The 25,579-nt window shown below is 37.6% G+C and overlaps 1 protein-coding gene across 3 annotated transcripts in view; it reads left to right on the forward strand.

The window, feature by feature from the left end:
- GRAMD1C (GRAM domain containing 1C) overlaps window positions 1–25,579 on the forward strand; it is a 173,307-nt gene that overhangs the window by 94,025 nt on the left and 53,703 nt on the right. The window contains exons 4-7 of one of the 3 annotated variants that reach the window (XM_069069900.1): window positions 1,086–1,189; window positions 2,717–2,812; window positions 7,977–8,057; window positions 22,634–22,752. In XM_069069900.1, coding sequence (XP_068926001.1) covers window positions 1,086–1,189; window positions 2,717–2,812; window positions 7,977–8,057; window positions 22,634–22,752 — 400 coding nt within the window. Of the gene's footprint in view, window positions 1–1,085; window positions 1,190–2,716; window positions 2,813–7,976; window positions 8,058–19,442; window positions 19,783–22,633; window positions 22,753–25,579 lie in introns of those variants that run through there. The other 2 variants (XM_069069897.1, XM_069069898.1) reach the window with 2 other exon arrangements.

The raw sequence follows: 25,579 nt of genomic DNA on the forward strand, positions 1-25,579 counted from the left end.
TCTCCTTATTTTGTTACATATTTGTCTTTTGAGGCAAGAGTGTAAGAATCAAAAATGAATCTTTTGCTGGCAAGGATAAGAGAAAGTCTTTAAAACAAAATAATGCAACATTAAGGTCTTGGGTAAATAGTGGTTCCATATGCTTGGGTAAATACTCAGTGCCCTGCATACAGTCAGCACTCAAGAAATGTTTGTTGTGTTAACTTACTATTCAGTATCTGACATAGGATGTTTTGGCTGGAGCCATTTAAAAAACCTTTGACCAGCACTTTGAGAAAGCCTGTCTGAAAAGATCATCAATCAAAATCATGTTGTTTAAATAAATACTTTGGGAATTCTGAATAAGGTAAACTAAATTAATGAAAACTTTCAGTGTTTTGGAATAAATTTTCAGGAAGCTTCATTGTGACCACTATTCTGATTCATCATAGAAGGGTAGTTACGCATGCTAAGTGAGTAGCCTGTCTGCTTCATTATTTCATAGGACTATTTTTGCTTGAGGATTTGAGAGCCATTCCCCTTCCAAATGATTTTGCTGTCAAAATCAATATGAATAATAAATTTGTTTTTCTTTGTAAGATACAGACTTTAATTATATGTAGATTTCAGAGTATTTACTCAGAAATTTAATATAATTTGATTTTTAATTTTTAGGTACTTTTAGATTTATACAGCTGTTAAAAACATCTTTTTTGAACTTCAGAGTTTAGTGATTAAACTAAGATTACTCATATCAACCCATTATCTTGTCACCATAGAAAATCCAGGAATTAATTCTCATATTGGAAAGAAAAATCTTAGATCTTGAAATAAAATTAAAATATTTTTTTGAAATAATTGATTTGTTATCTCTTTGGGAGTTGTAAAATTCTTGTTGACTTTGTCAACTGTTCATTGATATTCACTGCCTATTAGCGCAGAGGTGGAGGTTTAACTGCTGATTTTCTCTATAACTTTGAAATTAGATATTTTTTTTCCTTCCAACAAGTGGTAGTAATGATTTTTGTATTTCAAAATACCATACATTTTTTTCAAGTTACTGCTAGATTTTTGGGTCAACTCCTTCCCTGTCTTTGTGTGTTCAGATTATGCCTGTGCTCTTCAGAAGGACATTCTGCTTCAGGGACGCCTGTACCTTTCAGAAAACTGGCTCTGTTTCCATAGCAACATCTTTAGATGGGAAACCACAGTAAGACATACTCTTATTTCAATGTGTTAAAACAATTATTTGAGAAATCTCTTTGGTATCATAATTTCAAATAGCAAATGAGAAGGTTGTTGGTCACTTAGGTGGTACAATATTTGCTCATTGTACTAATCATGTTAAATCTAATTATTTAAAACCATGCCAGGTCTCTTACTGCTTGTTTCAGTTTTTAGGAGGTTTCCCCCCAAAATGCATTTCATCCCTTTTTTTCATTATTTCATTCCAAAGTCACAGCAAAAATCGTTTAGAGTTTTATAGATTCCTATCAGCTGAAAATGAAGGGAGAGCAGAATCTTTTATATCAAATATGTTAAGAGGGTGGAATGAACCATATTTGATGGAAGAGAGTCTGAGAGGTGATTTATTTTATTTCCCTATGTTTAGACACATCCACAGAAGTCAACACTGTTCATTGATAGCCATTATCTGGATTTGACTCCAGCCCAGTGTTGATTCACTTAGCAGTTATGTGGTCCAGCTCATATTTTCTCATTTTTTTTTCTCAGCTTGTTTCTCAGCTTGCAAGACCTAATTAAATCTTTGATCAAATCAAGATAGATTTTGTAGACCGATTTTGAGGATTAAGCCTAATATTTGTAACTTTAAACTGGAAAATATTTTTTAAAGGGGCCTTGTACCACATCAGAAATGTATACTAACAGGGGTTGGGGGGGGGGTGGCTAAGTGGCATAGTGAATAGAGCACTGGCCCTGAAGTCAGGAGGACCTGATTTCAAATTGGGCAAGTCACTTAACCCCAATTGCCCTACCTTCCTCCCTCCAAAAAGCAAAAAGAAAAAAAAAAGAAAAAGAAATGTATACTAACATAAATCGTTACAGTGTCATAATTTCTATATTTAAAGATTTTGTTTTAGTTAGTACCAACATTATTTTGAAGGTAGACTATTCAAGGAAAATAAGAAAAACAATCTATAGAAATGTGTAGAATATAGAAAAATTTTCCCTGTAATATGCTTTAGATTATAAAGTATTTTGGAATGTAAAGTTACATTTGGCCTGTAGAAATGTTTATTTGCATATGCATAAGCATGCATACAGTTATAAAGACTATGTTTCTTTAACATTTTCTTTGTTTTTGCTTGATATTTTTTGGCTCAATTTTCAAATTTAGTTAAGGTCTGATAATAGATTTCCTGTTGAAATAAGCTTAGTGCATCTTTCCTGATAGAATTGCCAAAAAGATGTCTTATGTGGTAGATTCTGTTAGTTTGCATGTTTGTATATTAATTCAGGATATAAACATCCACATTTTTTTTTATATGTTGTCTGATGTCAAGAATAGAGATCTGGTTAGGGAGAGAGAATTTCAAAAGGATGTTTAATTGTCTGTTCTGTTTTTCTCCGAGAATAATAATAGCTGTTTATTAATGCTTTGAAAGTTTATTTTGCTTAAATATTGACCACTAGGCTAATGTTAAACTAAAATTTTAGTGTTTATATTTTGTTTTAGAATGCATTTTAATGTATTAAATTTTTTCTGTGTGTTTAGATTTCCATTGCTTTGAAGGACATAACCTTTATGACCAAGGAGAAGACTGCTCGACTTATTCCAAATGCCATTCAAATCATTACAGAGAATGAAAAGGTTCAGAAATTTATGCAAATTCTTGTTCTCATTCTCTCCTTTTCTCTTTTTCCCCTTTTAAAGCGCTGCTTATGAATTTATAAACCACTACTGATATTGATATCTCTGCATTTAGGCTTATTAGTTAATTAAACAGTTCCTAACTAATGTTAATGATTAAGAGAATTGTATGCTGTTGGAATTAGAGGTGGGCCCAGACTTGTGGTTTTATTGGTGTGAGGAACTTCTAGTAAGGAAACTCCATCTACCAATACTAATGCACAGCTGTTTTATGGCTTATAGTCTTTGAGAGTTGCCTGGGGTGCTGGGAAGATAAGCAACTTGTCAAAGGTCACATAGCCAGGATGTTTTAGAGGGGGATCTTTAACCCAGGTCTTCCTGAAAATAAGTATTTCTTGGGATATTCCTGTTACTGGCTTTATACTGTAGAGAGGCAACCTAGCATAGCAAATAGAGAACCAGCCTCAGAGGCAAGGATACCTGGATTTAAGTACTACCTCTGAAACAGCCTGGCTTGTGATCCAAGGTAAGTCATTTAAAATCTCAGTGATCCAGGCATTTCTCTAAGATGAGAAGGTACTGATATTCATTACTAGAGGAAGTGTCTTTCATGGAAATCCCCCATACTTATGAAATCATAGGTCTAGTCTCCTCGTACTTTTGTGATCTTTTTCTTGTTTCATAAGTGTTACAAGCAATGAACAATTTGCTTTGGATTTTCATAGGAATGTACCAGTCATAGAGATCTTAAGAATCCATCCAGTCTGACTCTTTGATTGTGAAGAAACTGCGGTTCAGATGACTGGGACTCATTACCTACACTGGTCCCATATTAGGGAGCCAGGGAACTTCCTTTCTTGTACCCTAACCCACTGATGGGAGGCAGACCAGTAACATCTACTGCCACTTAGGGAAGCCATAGATTAATGCCTACCCCACATAGCCCTCATTGCCACACTGCCTAGGCAAGAATCACTCGTAAGTTCTATGCTTAGCTCCAAATTCATAATTCTCCTGTAGATATTCCAGAGCCTCACTCTCTTCTAAACCTTGAACATGACATCTTTTTTGAAGGGGACCATCTACCTTGCCATTGACCCCTAAGATCCTCTAGGCCTTGCCATCTGCCATTCCACTTGCCCAGCCTAAATACTACCTGACTTTTCTAACTGCCAATAATTGAACATAAACACGAGCTTTCCTTTATTATTTCTCTCCCCACCCTTTAAAATGTGCGTTCCTCGAATGTAGAGGTTATCTTTATTTTCAGAGCTTAGCACAGTAAGCACCTGTCCAATTAAGGAGGTTCAGGATTCGTGTAAACAGAACACTCGGCACTTCAAAAGATCCAATATGGTTTATTTAGAATATAGGTGAATGGAAAGGAAACCGGAGATAACAGAGTGAAAGGTTTAGGAATAGAAAGATAAGAGCAATTGTGATTAACACATATATATATACACACACACACACACACACACATGTACATATTTATAATCATCACCGATGGGGGGAAGTACCAACCCCTGACCACACAAGCTGGGGAATCCCAGGTACAGCCATCAGGGTCCAGCTCGGGAAGGTCCCAGGCAAGACATCTCCTCCATGGGTGAGATTCCAATTTGGGGTCTGAATATTACAGTTTAAGTAGTGCTGAGAACAAAGAAGGCATACTGCCAGGTGTTTTTTAGCAAGCATTGTATCTTGTGTGAGACCTGGGATAGAGGCCAATCCCTCCAACGAGTGCAAACCCCCCCCCCCCCGGATTGGAATGGCTAGTTCCAGGAGTTGGGCAGTTATCATATCTCTTCTCAAGGACGTGGCCGGGGTTCCAGGAGAAGTGCAGCACCTCACATTCTCAGGATCTTCTGTTCTCAAACAGCTCAGGTAATAGAAAGGTCATATTGAGTTGGGGCCTTGGTTTGTATAATCTTATTCCTCACAGAGAGGCTTACCTTGCCCCTTCAGCACCTAATCAAGTAGGCTTTTCCATTCCATTAAGTGACTTGCCCAAGGTTCTATAGATGGTAAAGGAAAGATTCAGGATTTAAACTGAGGCTCTTTAAGGCCAAGTCTCAGTTCAGAGTAATTTGTATTCAGGCACAAAGTGGACTAGATAAGTCTCTGAGTTTCCTCTGGCTCTTCAAGTCTGTGATTCTATGACTGTGTGATGTTTTAAGGCAGTGTGAGGCAGAGGAAAGCATACCAGTTTTGGGCCAGTGAGTCCAAATTCTACTCCTTGCTACCTGTTGGGTAAGTTAATTAAACTCACTGGGCCTCCATTGATTTATCTGCAAAATAAAGTAGTTATACTAGATGATCTCCAAGTAGAATGAAGTGCTTAGACTAGATGGTTTCCCTTCTAGCTCTACATCTTTGCTTCTATAAACCTTAGTGCATAGAGAATTGAATGGCAGACAGGGTAGCCTAACACCATTGCAGCTGTTATTCTTGTGATTATTTTTAACTTGCAGTCTTTATTCATCTGGACTTTTTGCCATTTCTCAATAAAGGATGTGGGAATATGATTCTATGGCCCAAGTGCCGCTCCTTCCTATTTGCTAGGTTTACTGCCAGGACTGACCCTAGGAAGACAGATGGGGATGATATAAAAAGTAATAAGCTATAAACCAAGAAATGATTCAACCTCCTGTTATACTTAATAACTTTATTCATCATTAGGAAGAAGGCATCCTGAATTACTAAATTATTTTATTTTTTTGCTCTTCTGCCTTTGAGGAAAGGCTGATTACCTTTCTTGGGTTTATACAACTTAGGACGCAGTTCATCCTCAACCTTTTTCTACAGTGGAAGGAGGTAATTGTTGGACCAAATGTATTAGTGGGCTGTTAGAAGTTGTTTGACTGAGACTAATTCCACAGAAGTCAATCATTTTTCCAAATGAGGTCGTAGATGGGATGAGATTTGATAGCAATTAATGTTTCCTCTTTTCAAGTGAAAGGGTAGCAGGATTTATTAAGGTTTCTTCCTTTCAGGGAGGGAAGCAGGACCCTCTGGGAGGAAATCCGTATCTTGAATTAATTCTCCCTCATCTTTCTCTCTTTACATCCTTTTCTTAAAGACTGTGTTACTCTTTCATCTAGGAAACCTTCTCTGATTCCCCCCACATGTTAGTGATCGCACCCTCCTCCAGTTATCTGTGTTCTGTCCCTTCTTTCCATCCCTCTCCTTCACATAGACATCCTGAGAGCAGGGACTATTTGGCTTCTGACTTTATGTTCCCATCTCTACCACATATTAGGTACTCAATCAGTGTTAGTTGAATTAAATTGAATGGGGATAAGGGGTCACACCTTGAAGGATTACTGGGAGTTAGTAGCATATGTTTAGGCTTGAGAGTAAAAACTATTAAAGAGAGAATTTAAAGTGCTATTAGGAGGCTAGACAGGAGAGTTTAGATGGGTTTACAAGTCTTAGAAATCTATTGACAACCCCGGAATATGGTTTTTAAATTGTTATTAGAAAACAAGGCAAAGGTACTTTTCCTAAGAAAAAAGGTAGTATCAGCACAATACTCTTATTTCCTATATTATATAACCTATATTATTTCTAGCACATTTAGATAGGGGTAAACCATGTGAATAGTGTTAGGATAGGATTCTGGCTTAGTTTGAGAATAATTATTAGAGAATTTTGAGTAAAAATATTTTAGAAAACCATAGTATTATTATTTTGACAGAGCCAAACTAGGATGAGGCAGTTGGGTATAAAGTATAGACATGTAGGGGACACATTGGTTGAGACACTATCATACCGAGAGTCTCCTTTCCTGGGGATAGCACTTTCTCCCCAATTCTTCAGAGACATGGGCCAGATTCCTGCCTCCTTTTCCAGTGTGACTATTCAGAGGTGGGGAATCTGTGGCCTCCTGCCACATGTGGCCCTCTAGATCCTCAAGTGTGTCCCTTTGACTGAATCCAAACTTCACAGAACAAATCCCCTTAATAAAAGGATTTGTTCTGTAAAACTTGGACTTAGTCAAAAGACCAAATGTGGCCTCAAGGCTGCAAGTTCTCCACCCCTGGTACTCATGTTCACACTGTCAACATGTCTGAACTGCTTATCTCCTGCTCTGTTGTTTTGTACCAGTTAAATAATTGCTAGTTAAAGCTCTGGATTTTGACATTTCATTGGAAAAACTAAGAATTAAACAGGACAGAAAAACTTAATTCTCTTACTCTTCAATATGACTTCCCTGTAATAAGAGATAAGGCCCTTGATTATATAATGTAGGAGGAATTTGTACTGCCTGTTTTATATATAAATGAAATACTATGTTTCTAGTGCTGCCATCTGTCACTTTTTATAACTATGCCTATTAAGAAGATTGCTTTGCAAATATTAATTGAATTCAAAGAAAAATTATTACTAGAAGCAAGCACATATTAGAATTTGTCCTAAGTAAGTGAAATGCCACTTTTGTTTTACATCACTAAAGTTGAAAGTCCAGCTTCAGGTTGGTACATAAGGTTTCACATCCATAAATAGTGGAAGTCATAGGTATCTGAGAACGTGGTGTATAAGAAATCATATGGTTTAATGTAGACAGATTATAAAATTTTGATCTCTAAAGTTTCCTCTGATAAAAATTTTTGGTTGTTTTTGTTTTATTCTGTGGTCATACTAGGCCTATAAGGCAAATATAAAACAGAAAAATATTGCAGACTTTTCCCAATTCTGTTTTTATTAAAATGAAGTTAAACATAAACTATGGGGGCAGCTAGGTGGCACAGTGAATAGAGCACCAGCCCTGGAGTCAGGAGGACCTGAGTTCAAATTCAACCTGATACTTAAACACTTACTAGCCATGTGACCTTGTGCAAGTCATTTAACCTCAATTTCCCTGTCTTAAAAACCCATTAACTATGTATCTATTCTTTTCTTGATAAAACATAAAATCATGTTTATAATAGGAATTGTACTTTAAAAAACTACTAAATTTGCTATTTGAAAAGATGATTTTTTTCTTCCACAGCCTTTATATGCAAACTCTTTGCTTTTTAATACAATTGGCTATACAGTAAGTCATGAACAGTAGTGATAATATCGTTAGATCAAAGGAAGTCCCAGTATGCTTTTGTGACAGAGATACCTTCCTTTCGTTTTCTGTGATACTGAAGTTGTCCTATTATTTTCCATGCAGTTTTTCTTTACGTCCTTTGGTGCCAGAGATAGAAGTTACCTCAGTATCTTTAGATTGTGGCAGAATGTATTACTAGACAAGGTAAGATTTCAGGTGGATGGTGATTACCAACCTTCTGTTTTTTAATTGGAGAGTGTTAGAATCCAAGAGATTTGTTTGATTTACATGCTGACCTGACCCCCAAAGGTCAGAAAATCTTCAAACAAATTCAGTAAAATGCAATAAAACTTAATTATAGCACTCTGGAACACTGAATTATCAATGCTATAGATCAGTAATTATATTCTAATATTTATAAAGCATGTAAGGTCTGAATATTATACCCATGATTATGGATAGAGTACGATTAATGAAATTTTAGTTTGCCTCCATATTGACCTCTTTGCATGAGAGTATTCTGGATACAAAAAGGTGGAGCAATAAGAAATGATTATATAACCATGTATTTGCATTTTTAACATGACAAAAATAGTTTAAAGGAGGGATTTAAAAAACTAACTCCCAGGATGTGTATGGTTTATTAAAAATTTCATACCTTATTTTTTTGTCTTCGTTATATTTATGGTATAAAATGTGTAACAAGAATTGATGTTCAGAATGACCCACAGGCACTGCAAGATCCTTAGTCATCAAAGAAAGATTAAAATCATACTCAGTGTACTTTATTTTCTAAAATAGGAAAGTGTACTATATACTTTAAAATGACTTTCAATGAGCACTGAAATCAAAATAATAAAAAAAAAAATCACCAGAGAATTCATTTAACCAATATGCTTCATTCCCTGGGTATTCTGTGCTTTTGATACTAGCTTATCCCATGTTCTCCAGCAGATTGCCCTCTCAAATGATCTCTCCTCTCTGTCTACACTTCAGCCTCTCCCTCTCTGCTGGTTCCTGGCCTATTGCTTTCAATCAAACCCAGTTCTGCCCCATCGTTAAACAACCTTGACTAGACCCTACCATCTCTTCAAGCTTTGTCTTCCTTTTATCATCCAAACTCTAAGAAAAAACTATTTACTTTTGTTACCTCCATTTCTTTTTCTCTCATTCCTCAATCTTGTGCAGTTTGGCCTCTGACCTTATTATTCAACTGAAACCAGTGTCTCCAAAGTTATGATTTCTTAATTGCCAGATCTTATGATTTTTTTCTCAGTGTTCATCCTTGACTTCTCTGCTGCATTTGATACTGTTGAACATGCTAGTTTCCTGAATAATCTGCTCTCTCTGGGATTTTGTGATACTTTGTTTTCCTTGTTTCTTCCTACCTGTATACAGACTATCTTTCTCAGCTTCCTTTGCCAGCCTCTTATCCAGATCTAAGTCCCTAACTGTAGACAACCTACAGGGTTCTGTATTAGGCTCTCTTCTTTTCTTCTTCTGTACCTCATCAGTTCCCGTGGGTTTAACTATCATCTTTATGTGACTTTCTCAAAGACATATATATGTACATAAATGTTTAAATGCAAAGCTAGGTAGAGCAGTGGATAGAGTGCCCCGCCTGGAGTCAGATAGACTCATCTTCGTGAGTTCAAATCTGGCCTCAGATACTTACTAGCCGTATGACCCTGGACAAGTCACTTAACCTTGTTTGCCTCAATTTCCTGATCTGTAAAATGAGCTGGAGAAGGAAATGGCAAACCACTCTAATATCTTTGCCAAGAAAACCCCAAATGGTGTCACAAAGAATCAGACATGACTAAAAAATGGCTGAACAACAAGAATAAAATGTGTATAAATAGTTTTCTCCACATACATACAAATAGGTATGTGTTCATGAGTATGTATATGTAGGGGATATAGATATATGTAGCTTGTTTTTCCCCTTACTTTCAGTTCTGCATCTCTGACCACTTGTGAACTTCAAAATGTGCATCCTAGAGACATCTCAAATTCATGATGTGTGAAACAGAACTCTGTCTTTCTCTCCAAGCAGTTGTATCCCAAACTTTTCCTATTTCTTTCAAAGGTACCACCATTCTTCAGGCTTGTAACCTTGGCATTATTTTCAGTTCTTCACTGCCCTGTACCCTAAAATATCCAGTCACTTCCAATATCATGCCTTTTAGTTTTCTTTCTTTTCCCCCTTTTGAAAATTTGATTTTTTTTCAATTAACAAAACTTTCCCTTAACTTTTCCCTCCCTTTCCCCATTAATCCCCATTGAAGAAAAAAGAAAAATAAAACCCTTGTAACAGATATACATAATCAAACAAGAAAAATTACTATGCTGTGTTAAAAATATATATGTATGTATGTATGTATGTATGTATGTGTGTATATATCCTAGTCTGTGCCTTGAGTCTGTCTCTTGTCTGTCAGGAGGTAGGTAGCCTGTTTCCTAATGGGTCTTTGGAATGGTTATCTGGTCATTACATTGGTCATAGTTCTTAAATCTTTCCAAGTATAAGAAAATCTTTCGGGGCGGCCAGGTGGCTCAGCGAGTAAGAGTACTGGCTCCAGTGTTGGGACGACCTGGAGATCGAATCCCGGGCTCGGACACTCAGCACCACACCCAGAAATAACTGGCCGTGTAACCTTGAGCAAGTTACTTAACCCTGATTGCTTTAAAAAAAAAAAAATCTTTCAAAGTCATTTGTCTTTATAATATCATTATTGTATAATTGTTCTTATTCTGCTCATTTTGCTCTGCATCAGTTCATACAAGTCTTTCCAGGTTTCTCTGAAATCTTCCTATTCATCATTTCTTACAGTGTAATAATATTCTTTTATATTAATATGCCATTATTTGATCAGCCATTCCCTGGTTGATGGTTGCTCCCTTAGTTTCCACTTCTTTGTGGAAAAAAGAGTCCTTTTCTTCTTCCTTTGATCTCTTTGGGGCATAGCGTTCATTGTAGTAGTCACTCATATAGTCAATAAACATTTATTGAGTACCTGCTGTGTGCCAGGCACTGTGCTAAAAGCTCTAGGGATACAAAGAAAGGCAATAGCTGCCTGTCTAATGGGGGAGACAACATACACACTCTTCTGAGCAAACAAGCTGTGTGTATACAGGGTAAATCGAAAGTAGTCAGTGGAGGGAAGGCACTGAAATTAAGGGGGGTGGAGAAAGGCTTCCTGTGAAATGTGTGGAATATAGCTGGAACTGGAAGGAAGCCTGGGAATCCAGGAAGTGAAAATAAGGAAAGGGACCATTCTAGGCATAGGGGTCAACCTAGAGAGTGTGCCCAGGTTGGGGGCCCTTTTGGGTAAATTTTGAGGTGCTTTATAGAATGACTGGACCATGTCACAGCATCATTAGCAGTGTTTTAATATACCTGTTTTCCCAGAACCCCTCCAACATTGATCATTTTCCTTTTTTTGTCAACTTTTCCAATCTGATGATCGTGAGGTGGAATCTCACAGCTGCTTTAATTTGCACTTCTCTGATTGTTAGTGGTTTGGAGCACTGTTTTCTGATCAATGGCTTGGATTTCTTCCATAAAGAATGTTCTATAGTTGTTTTCCTATAATCCTGTGTGTGTCTTGGCAGGTAGACTCCCAAGTATTTGATACATTCTTTTTTTTTTGTTTTGGAGTGAGAGTTGTAGAAGTTTACTGTTACGCTTCCATGAGAAGCGGGCAAGAGTCCTTTAGGGGACCTGCGAGTGAGAGGGGTACAGGCTTTTACCTTTAAAGGGTAGGGCTGCCATTGTCAGGGCTGGCCAGACAGGAGGGGCCTCAGTGCATAGACAAAGGTCAGAGCTGACCAAGGGGAGCATGTGAATAGATAGTTTAGGTAAGATTTGGGCCAGGTCGTTAAGGAGATAAAAGGCAAGGATAAAGGAGGGTGTGGGCCAGGCCTGGCCTTGATTACTTAATCAAGAGATTAAGTAAGAACAAAAGGGGTCAAAGGGTGTTGCCTAGGTGGAATGTGGGATAGGGGGAAGGGGCATCTCTCAAGGGCAGGAAAGGACAAATCACAACTTCACAGACTGGCTCCACAAGTTGGTCCGACCTAGACCCCAGGTACCCCATCATTCCCCCCTTAAACAGATGACACCCGAATTCATTTGGGGGTACAGGACAATGATCTCAGCTTCCCGAGCTACTTCCCGCTGGGGAGGGGTGTAGAGCTGTCCCTGCCTCTCAGGGTATCATCGTTCAAGGGGTGGGGTCCGTGGCCAAGGTCCGGAATTTGGCCAATGCCAGGTCCAAGGGGTGATGGGTAACAACTTCGGGCAACGGTTGGTACTCAGCCTGCAAAATCTGCAAGTGGAATGCACTGAGCCTAGAAGAGACAAGCTTAGCAAGAAGGTTAAGCAGACAAGGACCAGGAAAAGGGGCAAGTATAGGGAAAAGCCAGGACCACCATGAGGAAGAGGAGGAACCTGGTGCACTAAGGGCTTCATGAAGTCTTCCATCCAATTGGCCTTTTCCAGTATATTTTTGGTGTGGAGTTCTACCTGTCGATAATTATTGATATACATGCAGCAGGAGGTGTTAGCTAGTGCACAAACACCCCCACTAGAGGCCAGCAGATAATCTAAGGCTATGATTTTAGAACATTGTCCAAAAAACCCCCGCTTAACTCGTTTTAAAGGAGAAGTGCTGGACTTAGCGATGTTATAAATAGTCAGAGGTGGTGTGAGAAATGCCAGGGAGCACATTCCTCGTCCCCAGAGTTCACACCCTCTGGCCCACCCATCCCACAAAGAAAGGAATATCCTTGGGGAGCACAAATGGGGCTCGTTCATAGTAGGCCTTGAACATGGAGGCTCCATGGGTCAGTTAGATTGCATGACAATGTTCCCGGCAGAAGAGTCACCTACAAGGGAAGGGTGCTGAGCCTAAAAGACACAAATCTAGCAAAAAGATTAAACAAACAAGGGCCAAAAAGGAGTAAGAGAAAATTGACCAGAAGTGGGGTGAGTATGGGCTAGTATAACCCATTACTCAGACTGTTTCACTGTCCTTTATATTTTCCCATAGACAAGATATAGTAGGCCTTTTAAAATCCCACTAGAGATTTAAAATTTTTTTCTAAAAGTATTTTCCCTTCTTTTAAACCAGTTCAAGATTCATAAAACTTTTAGAATGATCTTAAGCTGTTTGCATAATTTTCTGCACATGTTCTAATCCTAGATGAAAATAATATTAGATTTTCCAGTAAGCTAACACGAAAGAGCTCACATCTTTTACTGACTCCTTGTTCTGATCATAGAAACATGCTATAGAAGGAAAAAAGGGATCTGTGACATTCCAAATATGACAGGATAAAACATCCTTGATTCTGTTTAAATTCAGGTTAGTTACAGATATCCAACCATGCAGTATCCATTCCACCTCAATCCTAGACTCAGGAATAGGTGGGGAACATTCCTTTTCAAAGGAACCCCATAGGTAAACTGAGCCAGGAGGGATCCCATCCCAGATGGAGGCTAAGATTGTCCCTCCAGCCTTTACCAAATGCAGGCTTCCACCTGTCCACAGTACAGGCTCTGAGTAGCTTGTGGCATTTTCTCAGATACTGATTTAATGCAGATAACTATACCCAAATTCAAACTCCAAATAAAATTTAGTTATGGTCCCAAATGCCTTTTACCTTAAACAAGCCTCAACAATCACAGCTTAGAGGCAGTTATAATTATTTCTATTCTCTTGTAGCTGCAATAAGCAATAAAGATTTATCAGGTCCCACAACTGTAAGGAATTACATTTACCATCTTTCCTTCTGAAATCTAGAAGCCAATTGATAAAAATCCTTTTTAATCCTTGCAACTTTTTAGCAAGTTATGTTCATTTAAAAACTACATGACTAAAACTGTTCCTTTCCCAATGACCTTGCTTAAAAGAGGTAGTTTCCAGGGGATTTGGCAGTTTTACTTCCCTTTTAAACTGACAGACTTGGAAGCTTAAGATTTTCCCAAATTACAATACTCCAAAACTTTAAGAGAAACTGCTTCTCATACAGCATAGATAGTACAGATGTTTACCAGTAATGATATCATCTCAAATTTGAACTTTGAAATAAAAACAAATTACCAATCTGATGACCTTAAAACTCCACATGAAGTTATACTAAACTAAAATCTTTTTTTTGATGCCATACAACCAATCAACTTATAATCACTGCATATTTCCAGAATAGCCAAAAAGTTAAATGGACAATCAGCTATCACAGTAAATATCAGGAGTATTATTACTACTGGTTTGTATCCCAAATATAAGAGCTTTGAACCATCAGATATTATAACATAAAAAAATCCAATTCACATGAAATAAACATTATAACATAGAGTTAGCAGAACTGATAAAGTAACATAGCTAGTTTTACACAACTTTTTCTCCATCTTTTAGTTTCAACAAAATTCAGATTGAAAACTTCTTTTTGTCACTCAATTTTTACAGTATAAAAGGACTTTACAATTTAGATTTTACTATTTAGAGATACCATAATAGAACAATTACATTATGACATTAATTGCATTTCCAATTCATCACATACCAAAATTATTGATAGAAAATTAGGCTTACCAAGTGCAGAGGCTTTTCTCCTCTCCCCACAGTTGCAGAGCTTGGTTGTGGACCCCAGTATTTGAAAGGAAAGAGGGTCATCTGCATGCCCCAGGGGACCTTGATATAGTTGCTATGCCTCCCCCCAATATGTTTTTAGCTGTTCCAACTTTTACTCCAATAAATTTTATGTGTCCACTCCTTAGAAACTTCTTTGAATGTGATAGCTTTGACTTCCCTAGCAAGGGGAGAGGGAGTGGCGCCTACTCCCTTATCCCAGTTCTAGAGAACCCAAAAACCTCACCTTATGTATCAAATCTTAGAAAATATTCCAATTTGCCTAAATGCCAAATAGTAAAATGACTTCTGACTTCTCTTTAGCATCAAATTAGGAGTGACACTTTTCAAAAATGACCAGAATGCATTCAGTTGCCTTTTAGTTGCATTCTGTTACTGTGTTTCCCCGATAATAAGACACTGTCTTATTAATTTTTTTGGACAGAAAAACACCAGAGGGCTTATTTTCAGGGGAGGGCTTATTTTAATGAACATTGACAGCAATTTTAATAAACAGGTAAATGTGAACAAAAAAATGTACCTTTATTCAATAAGCAAATCACTGGGGAAGAACAGGATGACGCGCTCACTGCTGCAGCTCTGATTGGATGCAGCTCGGAGCGTGGCGTGCGTTTGGGGGGGGGTGAACGGTGCATACAGAGGGTACCATAATGTAGCGTGTAGCGCAGGGGATCACCTTCACTACAGTAGCAATCTCAATAGGGCTTATTTTCGGGGGAGGGCTTATTTTAGAGGAATCTTACACAGTAAGGGGAGGGCTTATTTTCAGGATAGGTCTTATTATCGGGGAAACACGGTACACAAAACTTTCCTCTTTTAGGTGAGGCAGGAAATAGTTAAATGTTAAGTCGACCTGCCTCTTTGTTCTGAGGGAAAAGATTCCCTCCCTTTCTTCTCACCTTCGCCTTTCTCCACTTGGCCAGTGTGGAATGAAGAGGAGATTTTCAAACTTTTAAAGATCTTAAAACTTCTGTTCACAAACAAGACAATATTTTGCTCTCTTTCTCTCCCTTTCCAGCCTGCATTCAGCAGCAGGGGAAAGAGATACAGCATTTCAAAGGAATGTCCTGCAGTTGCAGTTTAAAGCTTAGATGTCAGATCACTCACACACACTCATTCACAGAGAGAGAGAGAAGCTGACAGGAAGGTTCAAAAGCTCACAGAGGATTTCTGGAACCCTCGGCACAAATCACATTTTCTTGGCCCTCAGATAGATGCCAATTGGGGCCAGGTAAGATTGCTTTGAGATAGCCTAGTCACAGACCCCCAAGTGTAGGGGGAAGCCGGCCCATCCTTTCTCCTTGAGGTCTTGAAGACTGAGTGTTTTTCAGTTGTACAAAAGATGTCCTAGGGGTGAGTCTCCCGGGTATGGAGGGAGACTGACCCATCCTTTTCCCCACTCCCCAGTCAGAATCACTTGTAGTCGTCTGCTTTTCTGTGACATCTCACGTGAAAAGCCTTGCCTAAAGAAATATGTGCATATATTTTTTTAGGCACACTTGTCCCTAGACAGGGTGTCCCCCATCCATGCGGGATGTGTCCCGGGTCTATTACAAATAACCCGGATCTCCCGGGTCTATTAAAAAATAGACCGGACCGGAATTGTCCAATCAAGCCTTCCTAGGTGCTTGAATGAACCTGACTACAGGACTAGAGGGAGGAGGTAAAGGAGCTTACCGGAACTCCAAGAAAACTTGAGACCACAGACTCTCTGCTGGCTCGACAAAATGATGGGGGAGGGGATCCCAATAGGTTCAGCAGATATTCTGAGCTTATCCAAGACCAGAAAACCTGCAATATCGTCTGGAAAGAATTCAAGGTCTCAGGCTTAATTGGAGTGAGAGTTGTAGAAGTTTATTGTTACGCTTCCATGAGAAGCGGGCAAGAGTCCTTTAGGGGACCTGCCTATTTGATACATTCTGTAATTATTTTAAATCACATTTCTCTTCCCCTTGGGTTTTGTTGCTACCATTTAGAAATGCTGATGATACTTGTGTGGATTTATTTTATATCCTACAATTTTACTGGAGTTATTGTTTCAACTAATTTCTTAGTTTACTTAAGTAAACTATAATATCAGTTACAAAAAATACTAATTTTGTTCTTGCCTATGACTATTACCTCAGTCCTCTTTCTTGATTTACTGCTATACTTGGCATTTCTAGCACTATGTCAAATAGTAGTGGTAATATTGGATACCTTTGCTTTACTCCTGATCTTACAGGAAAAGGTCAGAGATGTGTTGAAGTTAGTGGTTAAATTTTCATTGTGAGCAATCAGTGTGTGTAAATGCCTCAAAAATTGGTAATCTTTGCAAAACAGAATTTGATTTATTGTTTTGTTTATTGTCTAGACTTAAGAAAAGTGTTAATAATGGAAATAAAACTTAAAAGTATATCCTATTTTTTGGAGAGCCAGTTGCTAAATATTTACCAGCATACTGCCCTGGAAAGGCTGCTAGTTTATACTCATTACATATAATGCTGGCTTTTGTTTTTTTATAGTTACCATTTATCATGTTAAGGAAAGATCCATTTATTCCCATGTTTTCTTATGTTTAGAAGTAATAGCTGTTGTATCTTGTCAAAAGCTTTTTCTGCATCCATTGCTGTAATCATATGATTTTTGTTGTTCTTGTTATTAATATAGTCTGTTATGCAGATGGGCAGCTAGGTGATGCAGTGGATAGAGGTCTGGGCCTGGACTCAGGAAGTCTCATCTTCATGAATTCAAATCTGGCCTCAGACACTTAGGAGCTGTGTGACCCCGGACAGGTCATTTAATCCTGTTTGCTTCCATTTCCTCATCTTTAAAATGATCTGGAGAAGGAAAAAAGAAACCAGTCTAGTATCTTTGCCAAGAAAACACCAAATGGGGTCACAAGGGCTGGACACGACTGAAACAACTGAACAACTACAGATTATGTTGATGGTTTTTATAATATTGAAACAACGCTGCAGATCTGGTATAATTCCAGCCTGCCCATGCTCCGTAGTCTGTGTGACCAAACCCTGACTTTTCTGCCTCTACACAGTCTCTCTCTTCTGCCCTTTTGTCTCTGCGTACACATCCATCTTTGTTCCAGCCCTTGTTACCTCTCACCCAGGAGTGACTGTTACACTGCCTCCTACTTGGTCTCCTTGCTCATCTCTCATTCCAGTCCATCCTCCACACTGCTGCCAAAGTGATTTTCCTTAAGCTCAGATTTAACTATGTCACTCCTGTCCTCAGTATGCTCCAGTTGGACAACCTATTACTGCTCTGATCAGATGTAAATTTTTCTGTTTGACTTTTAAAGCCCTTCAGAACCTGGCCCCAACCCATCTTTCCAGACTCATATGTTACCACCATCCTTGAAGTCACCCAGGCTTGTAACCTAAATGGCATCCTGGACTCCTGCTGCATCTCTCCCCTCTTCCTTCCTCTCTTGTATATACCCCTTTCTCCAGCACTGCCTTCGGACTGGTGCAGGCCCTTATCATCTTACACCTGGATTGTTGGTATCCCTGCCACAGATCTCTCCCCATTAGAACCTGTCCTTCATGTAGGTGTCAAAGTGATCTTCCTAAAGCTGGGTCTGCACATGTCACCTCACTCCCTACTACTCCCCCCCCCCCTTCCCCCCGCCCCAACTCAACAGACTCCACTGGCTTACTGTCATCTCTAGATAGAACCAGTTTATTAGAAATGGACTGGACTCTCTTTATTTTCTAGCTCTTCTAAACCAAGAATGTGATTTCTAATAATATATTAATTGTACCAAAGGTGAAAAAATACATATTTAATGGAAATCATTAAGGTGGGATTTGAACAGTATAAGATAAGGCACAGTTGCTTGTTTATGTCTTTTTACCTTTATGTTGACATGCTAATTTTAAAATGTGAACCAGATTCCATTTTACCATCCACTACCTTTAAAAAATAAATAAAAAGTGTGTGAGTTACAGTTAATAAATTGAAAGCATCAGAAGAGAATCTGTGGTTATCACTTTTAGGTCCACTTTTTAAAAAAAGATGTAAAATGAAGGTTTTAAATAAAGTTAAAATGAATGAAGATTATAATTATGTGTATGCATATACTTGTGAGTTACTGGTGTTGAGGATTCCTCATGTGAAAGCTCTCGACCAGATTGTCTGACTTGTCATTTTAGAAAGTTAGAGGGCAGCAATGGTGGTGCAATGGACAGACCGTTGACCCTGGAGTCCGCAGGGTCTGAGTTCAAACACTTATTAGCTGTGTGATTCTGGGCAAGTCATGTAACTCCAGGTGCCTCCAGAACAAAAGTAAAAAGAAAGCTTCTTGGGGGTACTGAGTATAGCCTTCTATCCACTAATTCTGTGTTACCTCAAACTATAAAATATATGAGACTTGTGACAACAGAAAGAACCCAGACCATTTTTGCAAGGTGCAGAATTCCTGACTAACACGATACATTATGATATTTTTATTTGTTTAAGCTTTATCAAACACTTTAATTGCTGCCCTGTATGGCCTGTTTTTTTTGCTATCTCCTGACATTCCATTCAAGGCTCAGGTGTATATACTGAGAGTAGGAGTAGAGGGATTCATACCAAATTTTGATGGCAACTTCTGTTAGTACCGGAGTAGTATATAGTAGTAGGTAGCATAGTATATTTTGGGAAGTAATTGGATGTTTTCATCTGATTTGAATGAAAATGTTAGGGAGGAGAGCTCTGATTTACACAATACAATCCAGAGGATTAAAAATGGAATCTTTATATTTCTTCATTCAAAAATTAATTTAAAATCATATTAGCATAAATATTGTACAAGGAGTGAAAGCAAGGTATTTGCACATGTGTAAACTAGTAGTTTCATTTAACTGAAGAAAATAGGAACTGTGTCTTTAAAAAAACCCTGTTTACCTGTCCTTCTTCTTGTAGGCGTGGCTTAGGAACCAGTGGTGTGAGGTATAACCTCCAATTCAGTATACCAGCTACCTTGCAGAGAAAGCCGATCCGACAGTCTAGGAAGTTAGAAATAAATAAGCGTTAGGCCATATTAGAGCTTGTCTTTTATAAATAAAAGCATCTCATGACAAAATAAGAAGATTGAAAATAGCAGATTCATGCTTGTCATCAAATATTTGGAGCCCTGTGTGATAATTCAAGTGTTTTGTGACTTATTTGGAAAACAAAGCTTCCTAGGCCGAAAGTTGATCTTCTGACTTTTGAAACTTATCTGATAACTTCGTGCCTCATCGTTAAAACGACCCTCTGGGTGAAACATTGAGACTGTCCTTTGTTTAAAGGTAGATGCTTTATTTTATTTGTAAATGTGAATTTTTCCTAAGGTTACGCATATTAATTCTAGATTAAAAATGTCACTTGTGTCACTGTCTGCTTAAATATTTAGGAAATTCATGATGGTAATGTAATTGAAGTTTGAATTTGGAGATGAATTGTAAATAACTAGGTTGTATGTGACTTCTGGACAACTTCATAGAAAAATTTGCATTTTTGATAGAACAGGACATTTTGAGTTAAAGGAGTCTTAGGATCCAAAACTTGTGAAGTCTAACCAGCACCTATTTTTTTTTTAACAGAGGAAGGACTTGAGGCCTATGATTATGATATGATAGTAATTTTTTTTGAGATCATATAATGACTTTTCAATGGCAGATCCAGAATTTGAACCAAAGTCCAAATATGAAAATGCATATTGAACTCATATTTAATTATGTGATAGAACATTGGTTTTGTAGTCAGAGACTTTAGTTTTGAATCCCATTTTCACTACTTACTACCTACATGAACTTAGGAGTGTTTGGTCTGTAAAATTTGGACTAGGTGATTTCCAAGGCCCACTCTAGATACAAACCAGAGGTTATTTGTGTCATGGACCCCTTTGGTAGTCTAGGGAAGAATATGGATGGAGCTCTTTTCAAAATTTTGTTTTTAAAAGCATAAAATAAAAGACATGAACCCCATATTAAGAATTCCCGCTCCAAACTCTGTGCTCCTTTGCCCCCAAATTCAGCGCTCTTTCCATTAGAAGTAAACATGACTTATACACATTTTATTGACTTAAAAAAAAAGACAAGGTATTTATACAAAAAACCCATAGTCATATATTCATTTTCTGGTAGCATATAAGATGTATACAAGCACATATATTTGTCTCCATATTGTTTCTATGAAATAATATTTTTAGTATGAGTATTCTAATTCTAGTATAAATTTCAGTTCACTATTTTAATGAGTATTTCTAAGTTTTATTTATTGTCTTGTCCACTTGCTTAAGCCTGTCTTTGTTTCATTTTGAAGCCCGATATCTCAGAAAGTACTGTCAGAAGTTAGCGTTCTTGAACTATATGGAAATAAAGCTCATTTTTATATTACATCAGCAGACCTTTTGACTGTTGTAGCTGTAATAATATTTCAAGAAAAATGTCTGGGGAGAATTAACTTATTCTATAAATAAGAACTATAACCTTATATAAATTAAGTATTGTAAGGAAAATTCCACAAATAATTCTAATGGGTTAGAAGATTTGCATTCACATGTGCTAGATTTTAGGTAAAGGATGGAAGGTTGGCTTAACTTGAAAAAATGAAGGTTTCATCTTTTGTAGGATAATCAGCAAAATACTTGACCTAGACCAGGCTGGGGTCAAATGCTTTGTGCTGAGTGTCTGAGTATGCCTGGGTGCCACTAATGGGCCTGAGTTGGATGAAGGCAGAAAGTGACAATAAAAAGAAAGAAAAGAGGGAAAATAATGGAAGAAGAGAGAAGCACATTCTAGGGAATGGTATTCAAGGGATTTAAGGCCCTTTACAATCTTCCACAGTTTTATCTCCTACTATTTATTCTACAGCAAGAATTCCTCTTGTCCAGATAGGCTGGTTTCTTCCCTATTCCCATTTCATTCCCGTATGACTGTCTTTGCTAGCACTGTTAATTCTTATTTCTTTTATTCCCCTTCCCTTCTTGGAAAGATCTCCTTCATTTTCCTCTTTTGAAATCCTACCCATTTTTTAGGACTTTACTTCAATACCGTCTCTTCCACAGACTTCCTCTAGCCACTGTCTGACTCATAGAGATATTTTTCACTTTGTCTGTCTGCCTCATTTGTTGCATAATCTAAGACTACTTTATGGTATTTGATTTTTCACACATTTAAGTCCTTTATCCCTCCTAAAATGACAGACTCTTTGAAGTTAGGAAGTTGTATAGTGCGATGGAAAACACCAATTTAAAAACGAGAGGTTTGATCTTAGGATCCCTGTACTTCCATGTTCTTCTTCTTTGTGACACTAGCCAAATCATTGTCCTTCTCTGAGCCTCAGTTTCCTCATCTGTACAATGAGAACGAGAAGATCTTGAAGGTTCCCTCTGACTCTATATCTGCTACCCTAGAAGTGCTAATGCTTTATTGTATCCCCATATTGCTGTGTACATAGGTGCTCAATAAATATCTTTTGAATGAATGAGTGACCGAACCTTGCCAACAATGACATCAGGTGCTTTGATTACCTACCTCTGACCTAAACTTTTCTTAATTGTTGTAAACAAGACTGCCAACCAAAATGTAATGTCCGAAGTGATGTCTGAAAGTCCGTCAACATTTCTAGAATTCATACCACCTGCCACATTAAGGTTCTGTGAAGACATTTCTTCTCAAAGAAGATAATGAATGTAGGAGTACTTTGTGGCTGTAAAGTGCTACATAAATGGAGGCATAATGGTTGTGTTTTGCTGAGTAATGGAGCAGCATCTTAATTTGCCATATTTGGTGACCTCAAGCTGCTAGCCTATCTAGACACCTCAGTGATTTATGGATTCTTCCATAGTGAAGGAAAAGATGTCAAAAGGTAGAAATAGATAGTTTGTATCTCATGAATTCGATAATAAGCACATATTATCAAGTTAAAGGAACCTTTCCTGTTGATGACAGAAACTTTTTTAGGGGAATGTGCTTTGTAAATAGATTTATTTGGGTGTTTGTTGGTAGTGTCCGTTGTGCCCAAAGAAAATGTGTCACTAAGTTTAATAAACAAATAATGTAAGTTCATATTGTTACAAGAAATTATTTTTAGTAATAATAACGCAATGTATTATTTTAAGTTTTAGTGTACAGTGTGATTTTTCTGTCATTTCAGACTTTGACGAAACAGGAATTCTGGCAGTTGGTTCAGCAGAGCTATGGCACTGAGCTCGGTCTGAATGCTGAAGAGATGGAAAGCTTGTCATTGTCACTTGAGGATAATGAGCAACCAAGGTACTTAACATTTTAAAATGTCTACAGGACTTTACATATTATAGTTAACCCTAATTAATTTGAATTCTACCCATTCAGAATGTGTGGTAATTTAGCATCTACTCTTGTGCAAGAATTGGAGATGGAGAATTGGGTGAGAATAGATTTGCTTTTATGCAAACTAAAACATATTTAAAAAATGAAGAAATAACCTTTGTTTCTCAATCATCTATTCAAGACCTAGTTTTAGTAAATAGTTAATGACCGTAGAAGAGAAAATACATAGTAAAATCTCCTAATTGTGTGAATGACAATAAGATTCATAAATAGTAAAAAATTAAAATATAGAGAAATGGAAGGAAGAGCTCACAAAACTCAGTAAGGGGGCATAAAAATGACAAATGAGCTTCAGTGTGGACCAGTGTAAAGTAATATAGTTAAGAAAAAATAATTCAAACTATAGTGACAGAATGATGAGCTTTATTCTGTCACTTTCAGTCCAGTAAAAGAATCTGGAAGTCAAAATAACTGTTCCTCAGGAATTTTGGCCTAGCCTGTTTAGACAAGCTAAAAAGCCAACAAAACACTGGGATGATCAAGAACAATATTGACAACAAAAAGCAAAAACTATGTTGTATATATGCAGTGGTGGATATTGTAAGTCAAGAGAGACATAATGAGATAGTGGAGAATGAAACGGACTTCTGTCACTCCTGAGCTTCCACCAACCTTGTGAAAAAAGGGTCCCCCGCCCTCCCTCTACCCCCAGTCACCAGTGGGAAGTGGCACCAATTTCCTACAACTAAACTGAGCACTATTTAATCTCTAGCTCCTGTAGATACTTGAGCTAAGGGGAGAATGTGCTAAAATTTTATAAAATCATAGAGAATATGATTTAGCTGAACATAGACTTATTTATTCAATTGCTGGGTATTACAGCAAAAAGTCACCCTTAGGAGCTTGAAATAGATAGCTTTAACCAACATAAGAAATATAGTAAGTATAGAGCTTGTTACCTGGCAGAGTAATAATTTACCACATATTGGAGACAGCTAGGTGCTGCAGTGGACAGACCGCTGGGCTTGGAGTCAGGAAGACCTGAGTTCAGATGCAGCCTCAGATACTTCCTGGGCAAGTCACTTACCCCTGTTTGTCTCAGTTTCCTCATATGTGAAATGAGCTGGTGAAGGAAATGACAAACCACTCCAGTATCTTTGCCAAGAAAACCCCACATGGGGTCATGACTGAACAATAACAACACTGGCCCAGCTCAGATGTCATCTTCTCTGTGAAGCTTGTTCCCTCATCTCCTCTTTGCATCAACTTGAACTAATTTCTCACCCATCTGAACTCTCTCAGTGCTTTGTTATGTATTTCTCTTATGTTATTTTTACATTCTGCTTCATGTCATGTTTGCTTTCGCTCATGGCTTATTTCCATACTATCATATGAGCTCCTTATTGGCAGGCACTTTGCCTTGTTCACATTTGTATCCTCCTCAGCACCCAGCATAATTCCGTGTACATAGTAGGTGCCTAACAATTTTTTTTGATGAATGGACGTTTAAAATACATATTTCAGGAGATTGATAAACTTTTGGAGGATAGATGTCTATTAAGGGTCGCTAGTGCTATCTAAAGGTATATTCCTTTCATATGAACCATTGAAGGTTGACATCATAGATTGTGGTTATATGCTTCTATATATTGTCACCTGGATTCATAGGAGAGTGGGCTGTATGGACCATGGGTCTGATGCAGTATGGCCTTTCTGATGCTTAGCTTACTAAATCATGAAGCTCAAAAAGTAGGTTTAAGATAACACATGAGGGGCAGCCAGGTGGCGCAGTGAATAGAGCACTGGCCCTGGAGTCAGAAGGACCCGAGTTCAAATATGACCTCAGACACTTGACAATTACTAGCCGTGTGACCTTGGGCAAGTCACTTAACCCCAATTGCCCTACTTTCCCCTCTCCAAAAAGCCAAAAAAAAAAAAAAAGATACATATGAGACTGCTTCAGGAACATTTACCTGCCAATAGTGGCTATTCTACAGATTTTTCTTTCAGTTTGTTTTCTTCAACAATACATTTTTCAAGGTACAAAGTTTTGTGCTTGGAATATTATATGAGACATGATGAACCTGGTACTTTTTTCACCAACCTTATCAGTAGTTTTATTACTTTTGAATAATAAAGATAAATTTCTTTTAAATCTTCAGACAGACTTTTTTTTTTAGTAAGTCAAAGTCATTTCCCCATGTCAGAGCAAATCTTAAGCTTTTAGTATGCATCAGTATTATGATTGTTGTATATATCTATAGCCCAAAATTAAAAAACAAATTCTAGTTCCTTGGCAGAAATTAGTATTCTTTGAAAATGAACAAATGGATATCTTTAGGGCCAGAGTTGGTTTATCATGAAACCATGACCTCCAGTGCTTATGTGATCATCCTATTCCTAGAGAGGCCTTGCCATTGTCTTGTGGCCATAGTGACACAGTGATTCATCCCTCTCCTACATACTTAGGCCTTGTAATGGGGAAAGAGTCTCATAGAAAATATGACTGTCCTCTGAAATAGGGAAATATGTTCTAAACACAATTAATTTTTTAGTGCTAGGATATACCAAATCCTGTCTTTCTTGAACTTTAGAGTAATTGGCTAAAGTATCTGGTATGTAAAGAATCTAGGAAGCTCCCTATAAAAATATTTATCAGAAATTTTACTAATATTTTCTAATAACTCCTTTCTGATTTTATGATTTATATACATATGTATATACATATATACACACATATGTAAATCAGTTTCATATTCATCTCTACTAAGTATAGTTTATGTCAATGAAG

This window comes from Petaurus breviceps, unplaced genomic scaffold (assembly GCF_028583685.1).
Source record: "Petaurus breviceps papuanus isolate PSGF00001 unplaced genomic scaffold, PetGlider_PUasm1.0 90792, whole genome shotgun sequence".
NCBI classification, from domain to species: Eukaryota; Metazoa; Chordata; class Mammalia; order Diprotodontia; family Petauridae; genus Petaurus; species Petaurus breviceps.